Source organism: Xyrauchen texanus, chromosome 27 (genome assembly GCF_025860055.1).
Source record: "Xyrauchen texanus isolate HMW12.3.18 chromosome 27, RBS_HiC_50CHRs, whole genome shotgun sequence".
NCBI lineage: Eukaryota > Metazoa > Chordata > Actinopteri > Cypriniformes > Catostomidae > Xyrauchen > Xyrauchen texanus.
In genome coordinates, this window is record NC_068302.1 from 34463679 (window position 1) to 34488677 (window position 24999).

Consider the following 24999-nt stretch of genomic DNA (forward strand, 5'->3'; position numbering starts at 1 on the left):
ATGGAAAATGTGTCAGAATCAAAAATAGGTGGGCAGAAAATAATTTAATGATAAGGTCATTATTAGCCATTTACAGAAAGACCTTTTTCAACAGTTTTGTCTTTCAAATATTTATAGACCTATCAGAGACCTATACAATGCTAAAACTGTCCATCTTAAGCTCCATTTCATTAATGATTATGAGTGTTTTCTTATATTATTCCTTTGAATTCCTTTGGATGTGAACTTGACCCTGATACTTACATCCGATGTATTTTCTGACCTCACATGCTTAACAGAAGTGCCTTTGTGTCGTAACTCCGAGCAGGATGTTTATACTGGAACTGTACATCAAGTCACTTTCCACTTTGTTGAGCTCATGATACCAGTGTTAGGGAAGCTTTGAAACTGTAGCTTGCAACCTACAAACTACTCTTAATTTTAAGGAGTTTAACATTTCGGTTCCAAGTGTAACCTTGGTTCCCTGAATGAAGGGAATGAGACACTGCGTCACTAGCTGATGCTATGGGAGCTCCTCTCAAGAGTGCTGATGTCTGAAACCCTATAACTTCATGCCAATTTCAGTTGTCAGGTGATGCTTGGCACTCTGCCCCTATGGATGCATCATTGCTGGCATATGAAATTCTCAAACCAGCCTGTCTGGCACCAACAATCATGCCATGGTCCAAATCACTGAGCTAAAATTTTTCCCCTTCTGATGGTTGATGTGAACATTAACTGGCCCATATGAATGTATGCACTGCACTGCTGCCACGCAATTGGCTGATTAGATAATTGCATGGATGATTGTTGGTGCCAGATGGGCTTGTTTGAGTATTTCTGTAACTGCTTATCTCCTTTTTTTTCACACTCAACAGTCTCTAGAATTTACTCAGAATGGTGCCAAAAACATCCAGTGAGGTGCAGTTCTGTGGACAGAATTGCTTTGTTGATGAGAGAGGTCAACAGAGAATGGCCAGACTGGTTCAAACTGACAAAGTCTATGGTATCTCAGATAACCACTCTGTACAATTGTGGTCATTGACCGACAAGGCCTAAAGGTTCCCAACAAGTTTAACTGAAGTCAAAGTGAGTTGCAGCACAGTCCTCCAAGAGAGTATGTGTAACCTTACTGCTTCTAATAATTCTAACGGGGAACATATAAGTGCATTTACCATCAGCGCTAAGTCCCAGACTGCAATGGTAGATGGCAGACATGAAGTCTCCACAGCTCTGGCTAGAGATGCTATATTGTGCCTCAAGTTTGCATCTAACCTCTCTAACAGCTCCGGGAACCAAATGCTGTTGAATCACTGCGGCACAACCATCAACATAATTTCCCTGTCTTCCGGAACCTTGCACAGCACTTGCAGTAGCAAGCGGACACGAGGGAATGCACATTTGCATTTCGCTGGCCATTTGTGTGCTAGGGCATCCAAGCCCCGCAGAGTCTGGGTCTTGGGTTTCATTTCAAGAAGGAATCTTGCAGACTGGGCATCAAAATGCTTTTGCCCAAATGCTCCAGATGGGTAAGCAACATAACCCTGTGCTTGCATGTTAGTTCCTCAGATTGTGCTAAAAGCAACCAGTCGTTGAGGTAGTTCAATACACAGACAACGCTCAGCCTCAGGGGAGCGAGCACCAAAATATAAATCACACCATAATATAATTCCTTTTCACTATAAATCTTGACATCAGCATTCTCCTTGGTGATCATGATTTGAAGCTTGGTTACACTTCCAAGCGCCATCAAGGAAAGTCAAAAATTGAAATAGAAATTGACCCTGTTTTAATGTTTTTAATTATTTAGCTCCACCTCTGAAACGATGCTCCTTTTGCTCACGTTACAAAAGCCACTTCATTTTCTACCTGTGGGTTTAGGCAGCATTTTAAATTCCATTAGACTATGCTTACTTTTCACTATCCAATCAAATTACAGTAAATAAAATCAGATCATGTTCAGCATTTTTTTTCTCATTGAATATTATGTTTTACATAACAACAAATTGGTTGTGAAAGTTGTTTTATGTTGATATTAAGTACGTGATGTCATTAGTTTTAGTTAGTTCCTCCAAAACACTGCTAACAATGACACTAACAAAAAAGTTGTCGAACGTACAACATTCTGCCAATGAGCAACCCTCTCAGCTAGAGGCACATTACAAGTCTGGGTGGCCAGACAGCTTTCAGACACTGCTAATTTGATGTCCTTTATTGCTGTAGTGCAATACAAACTCTTGAAAGCTGGTCTTTAGGTGGCTTGAAGTACAGCATATACACATTTTGAGCTGAACATTTCATCTAGTATCCTTCACTGAAACACAAATTGCTGAAGCCTTTTAACTGTTACTAGGATGTCCTGAGCCCAGAGCTTTTATCTCTGTGGAAACATATTTTTACCTACCCCTCCCCTTTCCGCAAATTAGACTGATGCATGTTTTTAATTAATAATTTGAAGGAGATGTCATTAAAGCTGGCTTTTTTTCACACAATCAGCATATATTTGTTATAATTGCGTAATATTACATTATAACAGCATAATCAGTTATATTGGGGGTTATTTATAGCTTAATCCCTATAGACAGCGTCTGTGGCATATACTGTAGATGATTACCACACCAAGTAATTTGGGCTCCCTCCATTTGCAAATATAAATGGAAAATGCGTTTACAGTGAGGGTTAGGGTTACACTTACAATAGATGACTAGTGGACTAGTGGACAGCTTGGAACTGTTATCACACTGTTTTGAAAGTTTCATGGGATTGAAGTTCATTCCCTGAGGGAGAACATTTAGTACACAGACTTGTTCCTTTGTATTTTTTGGTATTTTTTGTATTTTTTGCTTTTGTGCTGGTTGGTTTGGTTCATGGCTTAGAACTCTTGAATGATGGATTTTGTGAAATCCTTATGGAAAATAATTAATGTGAAAATGCTTCCGGAACCAAGACAGCTGAAAAAAGTGGGTGGGATTTGTTGCACTCTATTGCAGATGGGGTAAAATTACTCAGGAAACATTTTAGAAAACAGCAGACCTTCCCAACATACTCTCTAGATCAGGGTCGGCAACCTATGGCACTCGTGCCAGCACTGGCACGCGGAGGGGCAATCACTGACACACCAGCAACTGCGACAGAGGAGTAGACTAGTTTATTCATATGAAATTCCGCACTTGCATTCCAATCTACTTCTTGATGTATTCCTTCCTCATGATCACACAGCGTGTTTTCATCAGCTGAATGGGAGACTAAACAAAACGTACAAATGTGACGAGACTGCTGTATACCCAACATACTCGTGCAGCGTGTGCAAGCCATTCGCGCATCACAAGCCGGCAGCGTTTGGTTAATCGTGCGTTCCGCATTGCTTCGGTCAGGCCACGCAGACGACAGCCTACTTTCCGTGTTTCATTTGTTTCGTTTTGCTTTTAGAAGAACACTTCGTGTAATAAGGAAAACACCACTATTAATCCTTGAGATTTCCAAACCAGCATACAGGTACACCCTCCACAAACCATGGACACATTCAAAATTACATTCAAAGATTAAAAGAGAAAACATAAACCCACATCGTGGGGTTCAAAAATCTGCTCAAAGTATAAATTAAACCTGGAAATAAAGTTTTAGGATTTTGCAGGGGTGATTCACTGAAAAAGGCTAAATAGTTGATCGGATTGTGATGTGCGAATGGCTTGCATGCACAGCACGAGTCTCGTCACACTTTAATAGTGCTTAGCCTTCCATTCAGCTGATGAAAACATTTTGTGTGGTCATGAGGAATGATTGCATCAAGATGTAGATTGGAATGCAGGTGCGAAAAACGTAGATAAACTAAAATAGACTGCTCCTGTCTCGCTGTTGCTTCCGTGCTAGTGATTACATGATTACAATTACATAATATGAGAAATATTTAAGATTCCACACAATTTCGTGATCAGTAATCAAATAAGCAAAATTGTGACATTAACTGTCTTAACTCATTTTGTACAAAAGGACAGGTTTTCTTTCATTAAAACACTTTCACAAGATGCTCTGTGAAAATTCACATGCAAGATTTTTCATATGTGGGTTTTGCACAAATTAGTCACTCAAACTGTTATGGTGATAATATAATTTGTAATTAAAAATAAACAATTAAAATAGGAAAATGCAAAATAGAAACATTTTCACAAGTGGACTCAAACTTCGGAAAATCACACACATGCGCATGCTTTTGTTTTTCATCGGCACAGCCACTGACCACAAAATAAAAAATTCCACTCCATGTCAAAAAGTTTGCCGACCCCTGCCCTGAATTCAGCTCTCCAAAGGAGCTCGTTCCCCGGAAAGATTGTGGTGCAAAATGAGAGAATGCTGTAACTAGGCCCCCAAATGCTTATAAAGATGGAAAAATGTAACCACTGTCCCTCATGTTTTTTTCTTTCTTTCTTTCCAAATGTGGGAGGGACAGTTTTGCACAATGTGGCAGGCCTGAAAGCTGTGTTAGAATTCTTGTGGTATTCTCTACAAACATGTGGAGGCGAACATGTGGCAGATTTTATTTGTTGCTAGGGTGAGCCGGATTGCATTTCTCTGTGTGGAGCTACAACAGACATCTCCTTCAGTTCTTCAGCTTGTGTGTGTGTGTGTGTGTGTGTGTGTGTGTGTGTGTGTGTGTGTGTGTGTGTGTGTGTGTGTGTGTGTGTGTGTGTGTGTGTGTGTGCGCGCCTCTCTGTCTCTGATTATGCTCTTCTCAGAATGGGGTGACCTGCTTGTGAAACTGGGCTAGTTATGAGAGGTCCCCTGGGGGCAACCAAGGTGAGAAGGAGCTGTTTTGGGCTCTAACATGATGTGATGTTGGGCTCGTTTTCTTTTAACAGCATGCTGTATGCTTCAGGCTTACTGGACGTTTTTGCCATCCAACAGATCAATCTAACTGTGCACAAAACCATTTATTTACTTTTCCTGCTTTTAAAATGACCATTCATAAGATCCAATGATTTTAAAAGTACAGTATGTGCTGTGTTGAAGTATTTCTTATTGAAAAAAAAAAAACCTGCAGTTGGGGTTGGACATTTAGAAAGTGGTTGAACCCCTCCATGACATCGACTGGGAGAAAGTTTTTGCCCACTCCTCCATGCAGAAATGTTTCAGCTGTGTGATGTTTGAGGGGTTTCTTGCATGCACAGCCCATTTCAAAACACCCATCTCAATAGGATTAAGATCCAGGCTTTGACTTGGCCATTCCTGATCTCTCCATTTCTTTCTTTTGAGCCATTCCTTTGTGGATTCATTGTCATTTTGCATAGTCCACATCCGCTTCAGCTTCAATTATCGGACAGATGGTCTTACATTTTCCTCAAGCATCCTCTGATACAATGAAGAATTCATACTGGATTCTGTGATAGTGAGCTGGCCAGGCCCTGCTGCAGCAAAGCAGCCCCAAACCATGACATTTCCACCCCCATGCTTCACAGTTGGTATGATGTTCTTGTTCTCAAATGCTGTGGTTTGCACCACACATGTCTTCTGTTACTGTGCCCAAACAATTCTACTTTGGATTCATCTGTCCAAAGCACATTGCACAAGACCCTGACCTTGGGCGAGTCTCCAACAATCCTAAAATGTCATCTCGGGACCTACAGGGAGCTCTTGCCACAGTTGATGTCAAAGTAAATACATCTACCATAAGAAAGAGACTGCACTAGTTTGATTTGCATGTGAGGTGCAAGAAACCCTTGCTATATAAAAAAAAACATCAGGGCAAGACTTAAGTTTGCCAGAGAACACCTAGACAAAGACGAAGCTCTGTTGAGCTCACCATGGTGATTTCACTCACTTCAACTATCAAGAGCAAACCAAACTAAATGTCTGAGATTTAAATAAGAGAGACTATCCTCTCCACAATCCTCTCTAACAATGTTCTAATCTTTTGCACCTGATGTTGTTCATCTGATTCGAATTTTATGCATTTTAAGTAGTAAATAAATTGGGGTGTCCTATTATTTTCCTCACCAAAAATTGCATTTCTATTAAGTACATTTTACAAATAATTTTAAAAAGACATTTCTTCAGTTTTATTAGTTTATTTATATTACCTCTTTCTCCCAATATTGTTAAAATGAAGATATAATGTCCATATGTTGAAAAAGATAAAGGTTTTCATGGGGTGTCCTATCTGTTTCACATGACTGTATATATAATAACTACAATGCTTAATGGGATTGTGGTTCATTCCACATAAACTGTCTTGTACCTTTGGCTTTTTGTTCGGTTTCAAATACTTTTGTGCTTTAAATCAATGTTTGTAATCTTGTGATTCACCTTGGAGCTGGTTGGTTTGGTTAATGGCTTAGAAGTCTTTAATAAAATAATTTTATTTAATCCATATAAAAATAAAATAATGAGAAAATATTTATGGAACCAAGACAGCAGAAAAAGTGCCCTATAGCTTTGATTTTACGTCACAGATGAGAACAATGATTTGCTACATGCAATTTAAAGTCAGAGACGGGGGGCATTGAGGGGAGGGGCATGCTCATTCTAGAGAGCATTTGATTGGACATAAATTTGTGTATCCTCAGAGTACAAGATGATTCATCAGTATTTTTGGTCTGTTTTCTCAGAAGAGCAAGACTGCATTTTAAATGTGTATATCTGCTAAAGCTTATTTCAAATGACAGACATTGCCTAAAAGTCTCAAATCTGCCATGTTGACTTCATTGGGTCTTAAATAGGCTGCCTTATTACATGACAATGATGTGTGATATATGGCTTCCAGCAGTTGGTTTAAATGTACAACATCGTTTTAATCTGTTTAACATAGTCAAATTCCAGCACACAAACTTTGCCGCAGAAAAAGCTTTAAACAGCCCATAAATTCACTTGAAAACATGGGAATTGTTTTCTGGCCTGCAGAAGTCTAAATCTGAGGGTGTATACTAGTTGTGTCAGCAATTAACATTTTATGATTTGGGCCTTGCTGTTTTAAGATTGTCTCATAAATAAATAGATCCTGTCTCTCGTCTGTTTTCCATTTTTCCACTTTTATTCTCTTTGCCTCTCTTTGTCCATGCTTTTTTTTTTATCTCCCTCACATGCCCTCCCTTTTTGTCAGGATGCCGTTTTACTTAAAGCTACACTATGTAACTTTTGGCCTTCTAGTAGTAAAAAAATAAAACTGCATGCGTCATGCGGAAGAACAGTGTTTTGGTTGTGGTTCGGCTCTGCTCCTCTGCGCGGATGGATGTGGTTCGAGGCAGCGGTGTACACTGGATACATGACATCTTATCAGAGCGAATGGACAAATAAATAACGAAAGAAAGGAAAAGACAGAAATCCGAAAACATGTCATTTGAGCAGGTATCTTATGCTGTTGTTTCGACTTATTGGAAAGATTGATGTTTTGAAATAAATTATGTTACAAAATTTAGACAACGTTTGTTAACATTAGACATAACGATTGCTAGTCTGATAAGGTCAAATGTTGTAAAGTTTTTTAGAACTGCAGGATATTCTGGCCAAACAGACCACAGTAGTAACTCATTTATAAATTGTCATTGTTACCAACTAGTGGTCAACATAATTTCAGCATGTCCTTGGCAAGCCTTGGACTAAAGGATTTATTTATATAAATGATTGCCGTAATAAAGAAAAATACACAGGTGTGCTAGCCAGTGAAAAGTTGCACCGATTACAGTATAATTATTGTATTTCACTACACACACACAGATGTGTCTGTGATTACACAACTATACATAAACAATATAAATAAAATATCTCACCTGTTGAGTAAGCAAAAAGCCATCTCTGGGCCGCTTTTAAATCCTTTCAGATCTCGGAGTTGTCGCCACCTCTGAAAAGTCAAGCCGATGATGATTCAGATTTTATTACGTACTCTATCACTTTCCCTTTTTGCTAATAGATTCTTCTCTGTTCAGGGTTTCTTTGATTATACAACTGCTGATTCCCTGGAGGAATGCCATTTTGAATGATCCATAGTCAATTTTTCTCATTCATTGTGACAATACATTTTCAGGTTCATGCCACTCCCACACACACATACAGTAGCCAGAGCTTATTTTCTCTGTGTACGGATATGACGTCAACACGCAAGGGCTAATGACATATGTATGCAATTTCCCATGAAATTCGTCCTGACAGTTCTAAAATATAAATCATTATTATAGGTTTATCAAAGTGTATTTGGGTAAAGACATGAGACATCAATTTTGGTTGACATTGTCTTCTCAGGTGCAAAAATCACAAAATTACATTGATTCCATGGTGGGCTCCATAATGGGTTCCAAAGTGATCAATGCCTTAGGCTGTTCCATTTAAACCCACTGGATGGGTTTCACCAGCAGTAGGCACCCAAAAATGGTAAATAATGGAAAAATGGCTCTGATGCAGGATTTCATTTACACAGAAACAAAGATTAAAACTTAAACATTAAAAATGTACTTAGGTGCCTTGCAATCCCTGACATTCCCAAGAAATGCATATCTATATTTTTTATTTTTAAGATGTTTGTATCTAATTCATTAAATCGTGACTTACTCTACCAATCGAAGTGAGACGCCGGCTCTGTTTATTGTGAATGTTTAATACAAACCCTGGCAAAGACAGACGAGCTGTTGGATCCAGCAGGTGTTGTTTGGCATATTTTATCTGTGCCTCTTTGATGCCTTGGAGTTCATTGTGCTAGACATTCATTAACATACCAAAGCAGGAGAGAAAAGCCAAAGTCCAATTAATAAACCCACCAACAGAGCTGAGATCTGCCTTAGGATACATTTCTGCATCGTCGCTAAGATATTTGTAAATATTATGACAGTTGAGGTGGAATCGCTCTCAACATTTGTCTGGAAAATGCAGCCTCATGCACTATCAAGAAGTTATAAATAGGGAAGGTTACTCTCACAGCCCATTTTATAGATCTTAATTTAATTAGCTGAGTGCTTATGTTCAGCATAACCTGCCTTGGTTGCCCCTGGGAGACCCCAACAGAGCAAAAGGAAGTGAACCACTTATGCACCTCTTTGATGTATTTCCTGTTTGATGTAACCCAACACCTGATCTTAATGTAATCACGCCACTTACTCCAGTGTGTGTACGTGCCCTTGTAGCATGCTGATGGGCCCTGTGGTTTTAGATTAGACCGAAGGACAGTAGACAGCATGCCAAACAGTACGGAGATTCTTGAGCATACATTCTTCTTAAGCTAGTATTAAATTTAGTAATTTTCACTCAAGGTTGCAACAAATGTCCAAGTGCAGAGCTAACGGTCATGTCTAGGCTTTGATAAGCAGAATACATTCTTTATAGTTGATGTGAGTAATTTGTGCTTATGTTAAAAAATTGTATATCTCTCTTTCTCATATCCCGGTTTGAAACATGTCTGAAAACAGTCAATATTGATAACAGTCAAAACAGTCTCGCTGAATTCTTTACAATTCCATTTAGTGACACAAGTGGTGCAGAAAATACACACTACACTTTTAACTATATATAACATTTAACATTCTTTGAATATGCTCGTTGATACTTTAAAGCTGTTGGCCTCTCACTAGTTAGCTGTCATGAATTCTGCAGTGAGCTCTGGATGCACAGCATTTTAAAATTGGAACAGAATGAGTTGGAAGGACACAAAGCTACAAAATTACATCGTAATGTCAACTTTGCAATTCTTGATGACATTATGTATAAGCCTAATTCGCTGGAAGAAAAACACATTAAATAGTCTCTCATTTGCCGCAGGAGAGGGTTTATGGTAGGTCAGTGATGCTTTTAGTCCAAATAAGTAATACATCAATCAGTGGGTGTCTATTATGTTCTTACACCTTTTGTATATTTGTACAGATACTTTAATGTGTCTGCTGAGTTTTAGAGCATCCTCACAAAATAGTGTAATTGAAACAGCAATGTCTGTTTTGAAATCTTGTTTATTATGGAAGATAACTAAAAAAAACTACAAACATCTGTTTTTCCTACGATTAAGGTCACTTTGACATGTAGAATAAACTCTGTTGCCTGTTTAGATTAGGAATTTGGATTGAAATTGGGTCAATCCAGAAATGTGCTACATGAGTTTTAAAGATCTTTCCAGTTCAGGGGAATGTTGCTGGAGCTGAACCTAAAGTAAATTACTGCATTCTCGACAAATCAGAGCAACATGTTGTAGTTAAGTTTGTTGTTCCCTGTAATTGAGATGGTTGCAAAAATTTAGTTTGAAACTTGGGGAAAACCATTGTGGCAGTGATTGTATTTAACATGGGATTAGTTTTATCCTTAATGCATTTTAGTATACATTGCCAAAATTAATTTTGTCTGTTGTATGTACTTAAATGTTTCTTAAAATAATAGTTCATGTAATTTCAAATTCTTTGTTTTCTTTCTTTTGTGGAACACAAAAAGAAGATTTAGCAGAATGTCCTTGCAGTGAAAGTGCAAATGTGGGCATGAGTGGTGTCAAGCTCCAAAAATACAAATAAAAAGAACTAATCAAAAGTTCATTCACAATCATGTATGTTCAAATATAGTGGACTAGAGGTCGACCGATTAATCGGCCGATTTTTTTGCATTTTTACATAATCGGCATCGGCCAATATCCACGCATATCAAGCCGATTATTAGGCGGGCGCATCTGTGGGCAGCCTAGTGTTGTTGTGGAACACGTGTTCGACGCACGCTGCCCCTAGAGTCATTTTCCAGCAGAGTGAGCAGACCTCATCCAGTGCCTAAGGAAGGAGCTAAATTCCTTGGAGAAAACAGTAAGGGTTAAATTTGTATAACTTCTTTAGATTTAATTAAAAACTTTTGATATGTTACTGCCAACTTCAAGAAAAAAACGTGACAAACGCGATAGTTGACATGACGTTCGGCTACTGGATATTGATAGCGTAGTTGAAGTTGCATTATCACAGCAGAAGGGTTGCTATCATGTCACAATAAGTAAGCAAGAATTTTGCAATTACAGACAGTGAATCTGAGACTTTTATTTGTTCTGTTTGTGTGTCTTATATTTGAGAGGGTTGTCACTCAATGCAGAGAAATAAGTAACTAGATTAAAAAGTTTGAGTACAAACTTTAAGTTGGCTTGTGAAAGTTTGGACCAGAAAGTTTGAAGAAGTTTAAAGTAGTTTGAAGTTTAAATTAGTTTAAATGAGTTTAAAGTAGTTTATAGTTTAAAGTAGTTTATAGTTTAAAGTAGTTTATAGTTTAAAGTAGTTTGAAGTTTAAAGTAGTTTGAAGTTTAAATTAGTTTATAGTTTAAATTAGTTTACAGTTTAAATTAGTCTAAAGTTTAAATTAGTTTGAATTTTAAAGTTGGTTATTTTGAATCTACAGTGTGAAACATACAGTGTGACCAGTGTAGTCTGATTCCCAAACAAATTACTCTAATGAGCCAGTTCTACAGTGTAGTGTTAAAAAAGTTTAACTTAGTTGCTAGATAGATAGATAGATAGATAGATAGATAGATAGATAGATAGATAGATAGATATTGACCCTCAGATAGATAGATAGATAGATAGATAGATGGATAGATAGATAGATAGATATTGACCCTCAGATAGATAGATAGATATTGACCCTCAGATAGATAGATAGATAGATAGATAGATAGATAGATAGATAGATAGATAGATAGATGATAGACCGATCAGATAGATAGATAGATAGATATTGACCCTCAGATAGATAGATAGATAGATAGATAGATAGATAGATAGATAGATATTGACCCTCAGATAGATAGATAGATAGATAGATAGATATTGACCCTCAGATAGATAGATAGATAGATAGATAGACAGATAGATAGATATTGACCCTCAGATAGATAGATATAGATAGATAGATAGATAGATAGATAGATATTGACCCTCAGATAGATAGATAGATAGATAGATAGATAGATAGATAGATAGATAGATAGATAGATAGATAGATAGATAGATAGATAGATGCTAACACGTTTTTAGCATGTTTTAGCGTGTGGCTATGAAGATTTTAGGTCATTACTTTTTGGCTGCTTGATAAAATAAATCCTCTGAGGGAGAGAGAGAGGGAGAGATGCAGGGCTGACAGGCCCTTTTGTCTGTGTGTGTGAAAATGTCAGTTGAGATTTAAATTTCTGAACATTCCGCAATGTTAAGTCAATGGGAGTTTTTTCCGAGTTTGATCGTGATTTTTAGGAAAACCGTAAGTCCGATCAGTTAGAAAAGATATAGCAACTCGAGTCAGAACAGTTTGAGTGTCTGTGCCGAGTTTGGAGTATGTGGAGTTAAAGCTCTAGGAGGAGATAGATATAGAAATTTCACCGCTAAGAAGAATCGGAATAATAATAAGTTTAAGTAGGATTTCAGTAAGTTGGCTTTCACAAGCCAACTTAATAAAAATATACCAACGCACTATAGGCTATTGAAGGACTGGCTTTGGTAAGCTCGGACGTTATCGGTTCTGCTGTCGGTACTGGAGAAATTAAGAAAATACATTCTTTATTGCTATAAAGAGAAAGTTATTTTATCTCGCCAGCCATTTCTATGTATAATAATATGAAACCATTTGTCTGTGATGCAATTTAACTATTCGCAGTGAGAGAGAGAGAGAGAGAGAACTCGCTCACGCGGTGCCACAGCGAGCACAAAACGAGCCCAACACGAGCCCAGCTTAATGAGTGACAGAACTAAACATTCAGACATAGCCTGGTTTAGATCTGTGATTATTAGTCTGATTTTATTTTAGATTTCGCCTTCCAAAGATTATAAAAAGAATATTTATACATAAGCCGCATTCTGTCTAGCACAACTTCCTTCCCTTCACAGCGGTGCACTGACATTTCTCCCTAAAACTCAAACTTAATGTCAGAATCAGCACGATCGTGATTGTTGTAAAATGCAGTCAAGCTACTGTTGCTAAATTGCGGGACGCGTTTAATAATAAAAAGAGCGCAAGAGATACCGTTCCCAAGGCGGCGCGCGCTCCGAAACACACCGCAACGAGACAAGCAAAGCTACTTTGGGTTTCATGTGCGCGTCTAAACGATCAAATATACACAAAAATATGTCAAAACGACCGGCTTGGAGATTCACTTAAACACAGTTTATGTCTTAAATGGACGTAGTTATGGAAATAGTTGGGGAGAAAATATGCTGCATCAGGAGCCTATTAGATCTGAACTCGGTCTTAAAGGGGAAGCGGTCTAATGAACATGTGACGATTGAGCCATTACTGCGAATCAAACAACAAAAGGCAAAGAGAAAATCACTTACAGCTCTTGAATGAATAACTTCTGCATTAATAAGCATTAATCTATCTATGATAAACTATGCAGTGTTATTTTACAATTGATTACTTTATTAGATTTCTTTTTAGACCACACCTGAACAGTAATGTTAGTAGACCTTCCTGAAATTAAATCACTGTGCCTATATAACGTTTATCTTTGTGTATATATATATATATATATATGTATATATATATATATATATATATATATATATATATATATATATATAAAACAAAAGAACCGTTAAGAATACAGTTAAAGTACTGGATCGATAAGCAGTATCGGTAAGATAGTAAATACCATTAAAACCTTAACGATACCCATCCCTAGTTATGCCTGTGCTTCTCTTGGATGCTCTGAATATTGGATTATGTGTCTGGATTGCCCCTTAATTAAAGCTGCATTTGGATCTCAACCTTCGTGTCTCGGAGCAGTTCGTAACACCTGCTTTGTTTATTTAATATATTTGTTATACATTATTTATACAATATGTTTTTACATTATACATTTTTAATTTTAAGTGTACAAGTGCAGATTGGTCAAGTGTTCAATAAATGTATTTGTTGAGAAATGTTGTCTATCTTAAGTAATTATTTGTGTTACATTTTATCTTTCAAATAAAAGGTTCAAATAAGAGGTTAAAAACAAGCACATATCGGCCAAATAAAATCGGCAGCATTAATCGGCCGACCCGGATTTCAAAAGATCGGCATCGGCATCGGCCTGAAAAAAACAATATCGGTCGACCTCTATAGTGGACCAAGACGCATCGTGCCAGGTTTGACATCAATGATAATAAATCATCATGGAACCAATGAAGTTTGGTCTTTGAAGAGGAGTTCAACATCAGGATCAACATCAACGAAAATTGGTACCAATGAAGTGATGATGGAACTAATTGCCACATTTCTTCAATTTTGCCAAATGATGGCTTGCTAGTGTGTGCCATTTGCCTTACCACTGTCACTTCGTGGCTTCATCATGCCTCCTTGGGGCTTCCTTTAGGCCAATGGCCAAGCGCCCTGGCCCACTGATTGCCCCTAGGCAAAAGAGGGCCTACTGGGGATTGAGAAGGTGTCAGTGTCAAAGACGATCAGGTCTGAGGATTCAGAACATTATAATGTAACCAACTGTCATATCTAGCTGCCAGCTTACCTTGTAAGTACTGGTCAGTACATGAAATCAGGGCTCTTCCGAATATATGGGCTGATGAAAATGTGCAACATCAACGAAAATGGGATTAAGTAATATATATTGTTGCAGAAATTGGAGAAATGTAAATTGCGAACACAGTAGTCTGTGTTTATTTTGAGAGCTAGCTAGTCTCCAGAGTCTTATAGTCTGAGGTAGCTTGAGCTTCTCTCTTGATTGTGAAATGGGCGGGGTGTGTGATGTTGGCACCTGGGCGGCATATTAAGGGCAGGTTTTAGGGCAACGCTGCAGGCAATTGGCCCGATGGTGGGAATGCAGATAGATTTTGGTCTCGAGGTCTGAATCTGTTGACCCCGGCTGACTAGTTTATAGCCCTGGCTCGCACAGGCCCGATAGTGGAAAAGAAGCTAATGACTATATTGAATGAAGAGCATGACTCAAATGGACCACATTTATTGTACTATTATAGTGCTATTATAGTGTTTATAGTAGTATAGTATAGTATAGTATTGTATAGTATAATATAGTATAGTATATACTATTATAGTGCTTTTTTCCTTCTCAGAGTTTGAGAGCCTTGGTCCCTATTTTACTTTAAATACATGGGGGAAGAAGGCCAAAATACATTTTAATTTTTGGGTAAACTGTTCCTTTAACTGGCTTTCAGTTGTAGAACTGATCGGCCGGCTGTGGCTCAGTTGGTAGAGTGGGTTAGCCACTAATCGCAAGGTTGGTGGTTCAAATCCTGGCCCACACGACTCCCCCTTGGGCAAGACACTGAACCCAAAGTTGCTCCCAATGGCAGGCTAGCACCTTGCATGGCAGCTCTGCCGCCATTGGTGTATGAATGTGTGTGTGAACGAGTCACAGTGTAAAGCACTTTGAATACCGTTAAGGTTAAAAAGGCGCTATATAAGTGCAGACCATTTACCAATGTTACAGTATGGGTGTCTGATATTTTCTAGCATTTCTCAAATCTCCCACATACCACAAGGGCTTCTACTGAAACAGCATTTTCGTCTTTACAATTGCACAATTCCTGGTAGATATTTGATGGTGGTTTACAAAAAGTTATTTCTGTTGACTCTGTGCTGTTTGAAACTGCTGGTTTTTGTCTGGGAAAAGATTGATGGTTTTGTTGACTGTTGCCACAGGAAATATGGCGTGACTGACTGGGATTTAGGGTGCTTGATTTTAATGGAGTCTAGTAGCCATGTTTTCCACGATGTCCAGATGTTCAAAGAGGGTCAAATACCCAAGAGCTTCAGTAAACAAATAGGACCCCATATAACTCACTGACGAAGTCCTGTCTTCAAAATTACGAGAAATGTTGGATGCACATTAGCTGGTACTCTCAACACGTTCTTGCAAGTTGGAGTGGAGTGTTAATACACTGTATGAGCTCGCTGAATGCTATAATTTTTTCTGTTGACTCAGTTAAATTAAAATTCTTATGTTGTTTTCACCCCGTCGTCATTTCAAACATGACGCAAAAGGTACATTTTTAAAGATTACCCTTTCTGCTTTTTTCCATATAATGAAACTGAGTGTGTCAATTTTCAAAAAAGCTCCATACAATTAGCATAAATGCAGTCAATACTATTGTAAAGCAGTTCAATGGAAAGGAGGTGAGAACCGGCTTGACAATATAAATTATATTTAATAAAGAACTTAAATAAAAAGCCACAAACACACACACATAGGTTGGACAGCTGCCCATAAACGTTCTCTCTCTGTCACACCACTGTCCGCAGTCAGCCTTTATCCCTCTCCGAGGCTTGATTAGCCTGATAAGGGACCGGGTTTATAAAATCGCGACCCGCCCCCGCCCTCCGCCCTGTCACAACCATTTGTTGAGTATATTTCAAGTCTACTAAAGTAATATGATTTGATTCATGTGAAGAACTGACCAATAGACAAATCATACTGTAGGACCTCAATGACAGCACAATGGAGGAAAAAGAGATGCTGCATCCATCATATTTCGTTATATTTGTTGTGGTTTAATTTAACATAGTCGATAATTTTCTTATAAAAATTTTTGAGATCCCTTGCCTCATAGGAGAAAATGTATCCTGTATAAAATGTTGCATAAACAAATACACATTTTGCAGCATTATTTAGACAAAATCAATTTCAGCATCTGGTCTGTTTTATGTGGTGTTCCAAAATCTGCTATAAATCTGCTGTGTATAGACTGCTTTGGAACAATATGTATTTTGAAAAGTGCCATACAGATAAACTGAATGTCATTTAATTAAAATATTGTTTTCTTTTCCAGTGGCCAATTGCTTTTCTATGGTGTCCATATTTGTTTGATTGGCGAAGTCTAGCTTTTTTTCCAGAGCAGCATAACAACTACACTATCTACATATCTTGTTGGAGTTTAAATATTGATTGCAAAAATAATGCAAATAGTCCATTATTTTTATCTTTGCATAGACCAAACAACAAAACAAATAGAGTATTTAACTCCCAAATGGGGAAAACTGGGTGCACTTGCACTGTAAAACATCTCTTACCAAACTTGGCATTATTGCAGCGATTGCACAATAATTTAGACTCGTTCTAGGTCTCATTCAGGGATGTAAACAGTCCAGATCATTTTGTCCAGTTCACTGTTTCTCATGCCTACTTCATCTCGGCTAATGTGTTTATGCACCCATTTTGTATTGCTTCATTAATTCATATTTCCACATCATCACAGAAAGAATGTCTTTGTGCATGCTCATCGGTCAATGGTTTTGGCAGTAGTCTCTTGGAGTCTATTATAACAAAATCTTGGATTCCAAAAGTACTAAACAGCAGCTTGTTGTTAAGGAAAAACTCAGTTAACATTGTAGATTTTCAGAACTCCAAGATTTTATGCCAAGCTTTTTGTGCTTCCCAACCAACCAATGGGGCTCTCAGTTAACCCTAGATGCTCAAGATCGCTGATCCTTATTCTCTGACTCTTACTTTAAGAGTGCAGATACTAAAGTGGTCAAAATCAATACCACTGCATGATGCACCGTGCATTAAATGTGAATGCAGTAAGTATTTATATGTTTTATTCCATTTTTTTCCCCCAGTGGATTTATTTGACCTCTATCGATGTGGAGGATGCATAGAGCTTTTTTATTACTTCCTACCACTTCATGTCAGCACTGTTCATTTATCTTTGGTTTTGTTTATTTTTCATTGTTGTTGACTTACTGCCGTTTGTCAAAGTATCTATCTGTCTGTCTGTCTGTCTGTCTGTCTGTCTGTCTATCTATCTATCTATCTATCTATCTATCTATCTATCTATCTATCTATCTATCATTGAAAATGAAACAGATATTGATTTTGAAAATGGTCTAATATTGTTGCATTTAGAATCTTTACAGTGACTGTTTAGAACATGTCTTTTATTTACCAGACAATAACAGTACCACTTTCGTCCAGAGGGAGGCACTGGATGCAAACATATTTTCCCTTTAATGTGCAATTTTAAAAATGGTCAGAGCAGAAAGCTGCAGTCATGTCTTGATGGTCTTGACTGGACACTGGTCAGTCAGCTCAAGTCTAATATTTACTTTAGTGTACTTCCTGTGCTCTGGAGCTTAACAACTGTTTGTAATGAAGGGTTCCTATGCTGGCCGAAAAGAAGGACAAGAAGTGTATTGAAAGCAGGTAACTTGGCAAGATTTTGCATCTGCTCAGCTGAGTATTTAATTTTGTTTGATAAAAGCTCAGTAAAAACTTCCACTCACAATAGGTATAGTTCACCCAAAAATGAATTGTTTTCATTTATCCACCCTCATGTTGTTCCAAACGTGTATGACTTGCTGTTGATGATAGGCAGAATGAGAGCCTCAGTCACAATTCACTTTTATAAAAAAAAAGGGAACTATTAGGGAATTTTTATTATGCTGATTTCCAGGCCTGGAAGAAGTCATGGAAATTAAAACCAGAGAAAATCTCAGCTTTGAACATATCAAAAGTCAGTATAATTTTTTTATTAGATTTTTTTTAAAGTTTGAATCCAATAATCATAAACGACTGGAAAAGTCATGGAAATAGTGAATGGGACTTGTAATTTAATTATATATATATATATATATATATATATATATATATATATATATATATATATATATATATATATATATATATATATATATATATTATTTGATTTTATTTATAGTAGTATTCCGTTACTTCTATAGGCCTGAAGCCTGTTTACAACATAACACAAGATTAGAGCAGACCTCTGGAGAGGCAAACCTTTCTTGTTATTTATTTATGTACAGTAGTCAGCATCAGAGCACAGATGTCAATCATTCACTGACAGCTTGTCTTAATGGCCCTGCCCGATACTCTCATTTAGCTGAACTCAGAGGCTCAGGTGGCATATAGGAAGTGCAGAATAAAAGCAATAATATCAGGCCTCTTATTACCCACATTTATATCCGCACAGAGCTCCAGAGACAATCTGAGCAGACAGATTCATGCCAGTCTCCACATCTCTAACCATCTTCCTCTGTCTGAGATAGTTCAAACTGAGGTCAAGTGTCGGAGCATCTAGAGAGAATGAAAGTGGCTCCTGCTAGCTCCCCCGACAACATCCATTACTCACTCACTCCCCCCTACAAACACACAGCATGCCACAGTCCTGCTCTCTTGGTGAAATATTCTGTCACCGAGCTGCTAGCACGTTAATTTACCACCTATTCCATCATCTCCTGCTGCTTTGTATCAGACATAGACTGCTAATGTCTTCAGCACTTCCCCTATTTAATATTCCTTCGAATCTTTTCACTTTGTATTTCTAAATACTGTATATACGTATGTCTGTTTTTAGCACTATAAGTTGGAAGAACTGATGATGCGCGGTAATGCTAATGGACAGTTTAGCAGCATAGTGATGAACTTGTCAATGTGATGTTTGTGCAATAACCTGTTATGCTTCAAGTCATTTACATTTTAAAAACTCTGTGAAATCAAAAAGTTTTGCTGCTTTTTTGCGACTCAGGAACATCCACAATGTCACCTTGTGAATTAGGAACCTTGTCTAATTAAATGCTTTCTAGAACGAGGACACTTTATTGGCTTTGTTCTAACTGCCGCTGATCATGCCTTTGCAGGGCACTTCGAAAGGAGCACAATCCATGCTATAGGGTTGTTCCAAACAGATATTCCCCCCCAAAAAATAGCTTGAAAAGCTACCATCTGAAGCTCTCACAGTGGAGGGTAATTGTTTTAGAAGAGAACAGGGCATATGGATGATCAATTCTGAATCGGATGCACCAACGGGGGAGATGGAAGCAAGGAAAGTTGCTGGAGTTTATTTGTATTTTTTGTGCAGCTGGAGGTTTCTTAGGATGTACAGCTCAAGTAAGTGTTCTTAATTCTTCATGATTAGTGTTTTGTGATTCAAAACATGGACATATTATCTTTTACTTGCTTGTTTCTTGTTCATCTGCATTGGACTTGCTCAACAGCTCCAGCCTCGTCGTAAGCAAAGACCGTGATGTGCTGGGTGAGTTTGTTGGCTGGTTATGGATTAATGTTGTCAGTTAGATACATTTTTTTGATATTTTTTACTATAAATCTCCACTTTCACTTTCTTCTTATTTTGACTTTGGCGATTTGCATTCTTTGTGCATTTTGAGGTGAACTGTCCCTTTAAACTTAATACTTCATCTGTTTGGGAGAAACTGTACCCCTTTAAGACATTTCACCTCAGAACTACCACAATACCTGTAAGGAGCCACGTAATATAATTTTGCGAAAATGTTGCCACATTCATATAATTTTCATGAGATCAGGCTTCTAACATGTTTATTAAAAAATAACAATTAAAATGAAAATTCTGAACGCTTAATATCTTAATATCTACTTACCTCACAAATATGTACACAGGTATTAGTCAACAACACTTCAGGCAGCTAACATCCCTACAGTATATTTTGATTAATTAGTTGCCTCTGCTGTCACAGGTGAACATAAATCTTTTTTAAAAATCATTTTCATCCTTGTCTGGTTGATTGTTGACATTGGTTCTCAGAATTAGGAATTTCATCAGGGAGGTGAGATGTTTTGTGCGGCTCGTAAATCTCCTTACATCATGGGCTAGTGTTGTGGTAGAGGTCACAGGGGTCAAATGCCTTGTCAAAGCACTGCAAACATGACAACGTATTGGATGTTTAGCTGGGAAATGGGCTGGGTTAAGGGACAAACCTCCTGTTCAGTCTTCAGTGATGGCAGACAGTATGCAGAATTCATCATACTGCTAGCTACTGTGTACTGTCTTTTTTAGCGATACCATGGTACAGCGATGTTATTAGATGGTACTATGATATATATACTATGGTACTAAGTAAATACCATATTAATATACCACAGTATTTACAAGATACTCAAAGATACTTCAAAGAATATAATGGTATTACATGTCCAAAAACATGGTATAAACATGGCTCCATGCCCCAAAAAATATCACATACATATGTAAATTGTGATTGAGGCTAACATTTTGCCTTACATCTCTTTTTGTGCTTTACAGAAGAAGTGAGAAGAGTAAGAAAATGGCAGAATTTTCGTTTTTGGGTGAAATATCCCTTTAATCTTTATATTTTATAAAGTGCTTTTATGGTAGAGCATCTCAAGACATGTCTGATATGCAATTTACAATGAAATTCACACCTCTCCATAGTTGTGTCAATGCTTTTGTGGGGAGGAGCTATCTTTTCCACCTCTTTTTTCCCTTCTGATGCCCCATCTGATGTCACATTAAGAGCAGACTTGCAGGAACAACTCAATCAGCAAATCAGCAAAGCATGAGATATCTACCTTTCTGGCTTTGATTGAGTTCAACTTAAGCTTCTACAGGGAAGATATTTCCAGCAGTTTCTGAATGCAGTAGTTCTGAAGGAAGTTGATCTCGGACAGAGAAAGTGTGAAGTAAAGACCATGTCAGGGGTAGTCAGGAGACTTCTGGGGAGGAAGTGGTACTACTACAGACTCCTGGGCCGGGCCAGGCACAGACAGCATGTTCGGTCACGGAGTCACTGCTGTGCTGCTAACAAAGGTGATTTAATCCTTTTCTGCCTATCTTGGATGAATAAAGTGCTTTGACATTTTACATTCTCTGATCATATTGACTTAGAATCTGTCGCTTAATAGAATTTGCCTTCAAGGATGATGAAACTTTAAGTGCACCTAGGGACTGACAGAACTTCTTGAGTGATTATGGCTTCAAAGCAGAGTGTGCATTTGTGTATGAGTGAAAATATTTGTCTTCTGTTTGTTGTGCACTTGAAGTATTTTGAGCATGCTGTGATACTCAACTTTAAAGGTGATGTAACGTTAGAATGCTTTCCTCATCCCCGCTCAATATGCAGAGACAACTTTAAGTAAACATTCATAAGTTGATTCTCCCAAAAAGTGTAAACACATAATTATTTGTTCAATTATGTTTGGTAACTCTAGTGCACAGAAATACCATACTTCTCATTTAAAGCGATTTTTATATGAAAGTGAAATTAGCTTGAGGTTGCATATGAATTTTGAGAACTTTTTTGTAAACTTTTTTCACCTTCTTTCATAAAAATGTCATAGTGCTGCACAATTAATAAAACAAATAATAAGAGATTACAATTTCAGCTGCCATAATTATCTAATCATCAGAAGTGTCAATTATTATGTCAGTCTATGTAGGTGTACTCAGGTTGCGTCAAAATGTTCAATTTACTTTTCTATTTAACGTATGTTTTTGTAGTGGCTGATAATTTTAACCAATCAGAGACATTTCCATTGCTCGCTTCTGCGTGTGATTTATTCAAAGTTTGAATAACAGCTTTGTCTTTTATGCTTCTGAGAGGGCCTATATAAAGTTGACCCATTTAGGTTACTAGTCTTGATTTACTGATGTATAAAATAACAATAAAGTCATTCAGGAACAAAGTACTCAGCTTGTTTTGGATGTTTAGCCAACATAAACAATACGGCATGCAGTTGATCCACCCCAAATAAGTATTTGAATGTCAATTCTATCAATCAAAATTATTCACAAATACAATATCAAGGGTAAAATAATTTTTGTCATAATTGTGAAGCCCTAGTAAAAACTATATTTTATATAGGTCAGTACTGTAATTTAATGATGCTAATATCACTTTTACGTCATTGGTTTAAATTGAGGAGTTTTACATTTCAATTCAAAGTTTAGTTTTAATATGAGTCAGCCTAAAGCAGAAACGATTATGTTTTTGCTGACATATAAAGTTATACTGCAGTAAGATGATCTAGCCATTTTATTTGTAACTCTTCTGCAGTATTTCGCCTGCTTTGACGGAGTTCATAAATAAGTGTTTTTTTTGGTTTGTGGTGAAGTGAAGCTTCCAAAGTGTGAAGCGTCCGAGGTATACAGTCCCCAGGGACCTTTTCTTCTTAGTTCTTGCACTGATTAGAGCCAGGAGAGACTTAGGCGGAGTTTGTGTGTGTGTGTGTGTGTGTGTGTGTGTGTGTGTGTGTGTGTGTGTGTGTGTGTGTGTGTGTGTGTGTGTGTGTGTGTGTGTGTGTGTAGGAGCAAGAGAGAGAGAGATACACTGTTCTCACAATATTGAGGAAATTGCCACCTCCACCTTACTTCAGGCTTGAACACAATACCACTCTATTTCAGTGCTAGGTTTATGCAATTCTGTCCTTAGTTTCTCCTCTCTCCATAATGATCAATTTCCCAGTGTTTACAGTTTTTTTTAGTGGTGTTTGCTAAGGCATGCATCACTATACTTTTGCTAAAACTTAAAGGAATAGTTCACCCCTTTTCAGGCATCAGTAATCGCAAGATTTGACTTTGGGCAGTAGTCTGTGTCATGGTAAATTGGTAAATTGCAGGGTAAATTGGTAAATTACAGGGTAAATTGAAGGGGGTTGCACACAAGACACGTCTGGCAGATGACATGACACATTCTAAAATTAGTAACAATTATATTCTACAAAGGTACACACACACAACGGCAACGCTCAGCGTCAACATTCTGAAGTGCCATGGATCGCAACTTGCATAGTTTTCCATTAAATCTGAATCAAATCAGAATCAAAGGACAACAATTATTTACTCTAGCTGTATGTTATAGTGTTTTTATGAATCTTTCATATAGCCTACACAATGTATTTTCAGTTACAAGTATGTAGTTTTGTTTTTTGACAGCTTGAATGAAAGACCTATTCAAGGCTGCATATAGGGAAATTGCATAATAAACATTGCCATTGTAATTGTGCAGTTTGTGCAGTTAAAACAGTTTCATACACTAACCTGCAAACTCAACAACATCATTTTGTTCATTCTTGAAGAAGTACAAAAACCTTCCTAACTTTGGACTACCATCTGTGCGCTGCATCTGCTCCTCCTGCGTGTGTGTGTGTGTGTGTGTGTGTGTGTGTGTGTGTGTGTGTGTGTGTGTGTGTGTGTGTGTGATACATGTGTCTGGCTTCAGTAAATGGTATATCACCCTCTTGTGGTCTCCCAAAGATATTACACCATACTAATAAACAGAGGCCAACTGAATAGGAAAGCACACAAATTAGGCTTTTATTTAAAATGATTTAAATGCCTCAAGAATTGATAAAATAACGTGCCAATCAGAAATAATCAATACTTTATGGCATCCCTAATATTCATACAATGCAAGTCAAGGTGTTCTAACACTTCCAAGCCCCATAAAGACAAAATAATCCATACGACTCCATCAGTTTAATCACTGTCTTCTGAAGCGATATGATCGGTAATGGGTAATGAGAAGCAGACCAAAATGTAACACCTTTTTCACTATACATCTTGCCATTACATTTTCCTAGGCATGATCCTAATTTTAAACTCTATGACACTTCCGAGAGCTTCTGTTTACAAGAGTACTACTATCATATTGGTAGCTGGCATTTGGCTACCTTACAATAAACCAACCTGGTCTCATGCAATCACATAGCTACAATTTAGCAAAATGCTTTTAAAGTGCATGAACATATCGCTGCACTTTCCTGGTGAAATGAAGACTAGAGGTGCTACAACAACAATGATTTTGAGTTCCTTTAACACAAATCATGAGTAAAATGGCAGATTATCAGTTCCAAAAACTTACTTTTTGCCCTGTTGCTAACACAATGCTGTCTTATGACATCAAAAAACACTTACAATAGTGCATTACTTGTTAGGCAATACATGTTAATGTTTGCATTAAATAACCAACTAAATTTTTTAGCTTGTTTTAATGCGATCAATTTGTGATGTACCTGAAATTAAAAGAGGTACAAGTCCTGAAGAGCATGCACAGTTTAAAATGTCAAACCCACAAAATTACGTGGTTGCTTTAGCAATTAATTTTTAATCTCACATATGCTTTTTTTGACTCTATTGGTTTGGTTTAGGGGTAGGTTTTGTTGATTTTGAACTCGATGGAGCATAAACCATATAAACCTCATCTGTTTAGCAGAAATTGTAACTTGCTTCTAGCACCACTAAGTTGACAGTTCACCTTGGAACTGCCACAGCGTGTAATGATCCATTTAATATCTTTCTGCAAAAATGTTGCCACCGTCACGTAATTGTCATTTGATCAGGCTGAATAAAACAGATA

General features: G+C 37.5%; 1 protein-coding gene across 3 annotated transcripts in view; it reads left to right on the forward strand.

Moving 5' to 3' along the window:
- Nucleotides 1-24999, forward strand: part of dab2ipa (DAB2 interacting protein a) — a 130850-nt gene that overhangs the window by 8214 nt on the left and 97637 nt on the right. For 2 of the 3 annotated variants that reach the window (XM_052094599.1, XM_052094600.1), the window contains exon 1: nt 21225-21452. The exons of the other annotated variant lie outside the window; for it this stretch is intronic. In XM_052094599.1, coding sequence (XP_051950559.1) covers nt 21335-21452 — 118 coding nt within the window. In that variant the 5' untranslated portion in view covers nt 21225-21334. Of the gene's footprint in view, nt 1-21224; nt 21453-24999 lie in introns of those variants that run through there. 3 annotated transcript variants of the gene reach the window in all.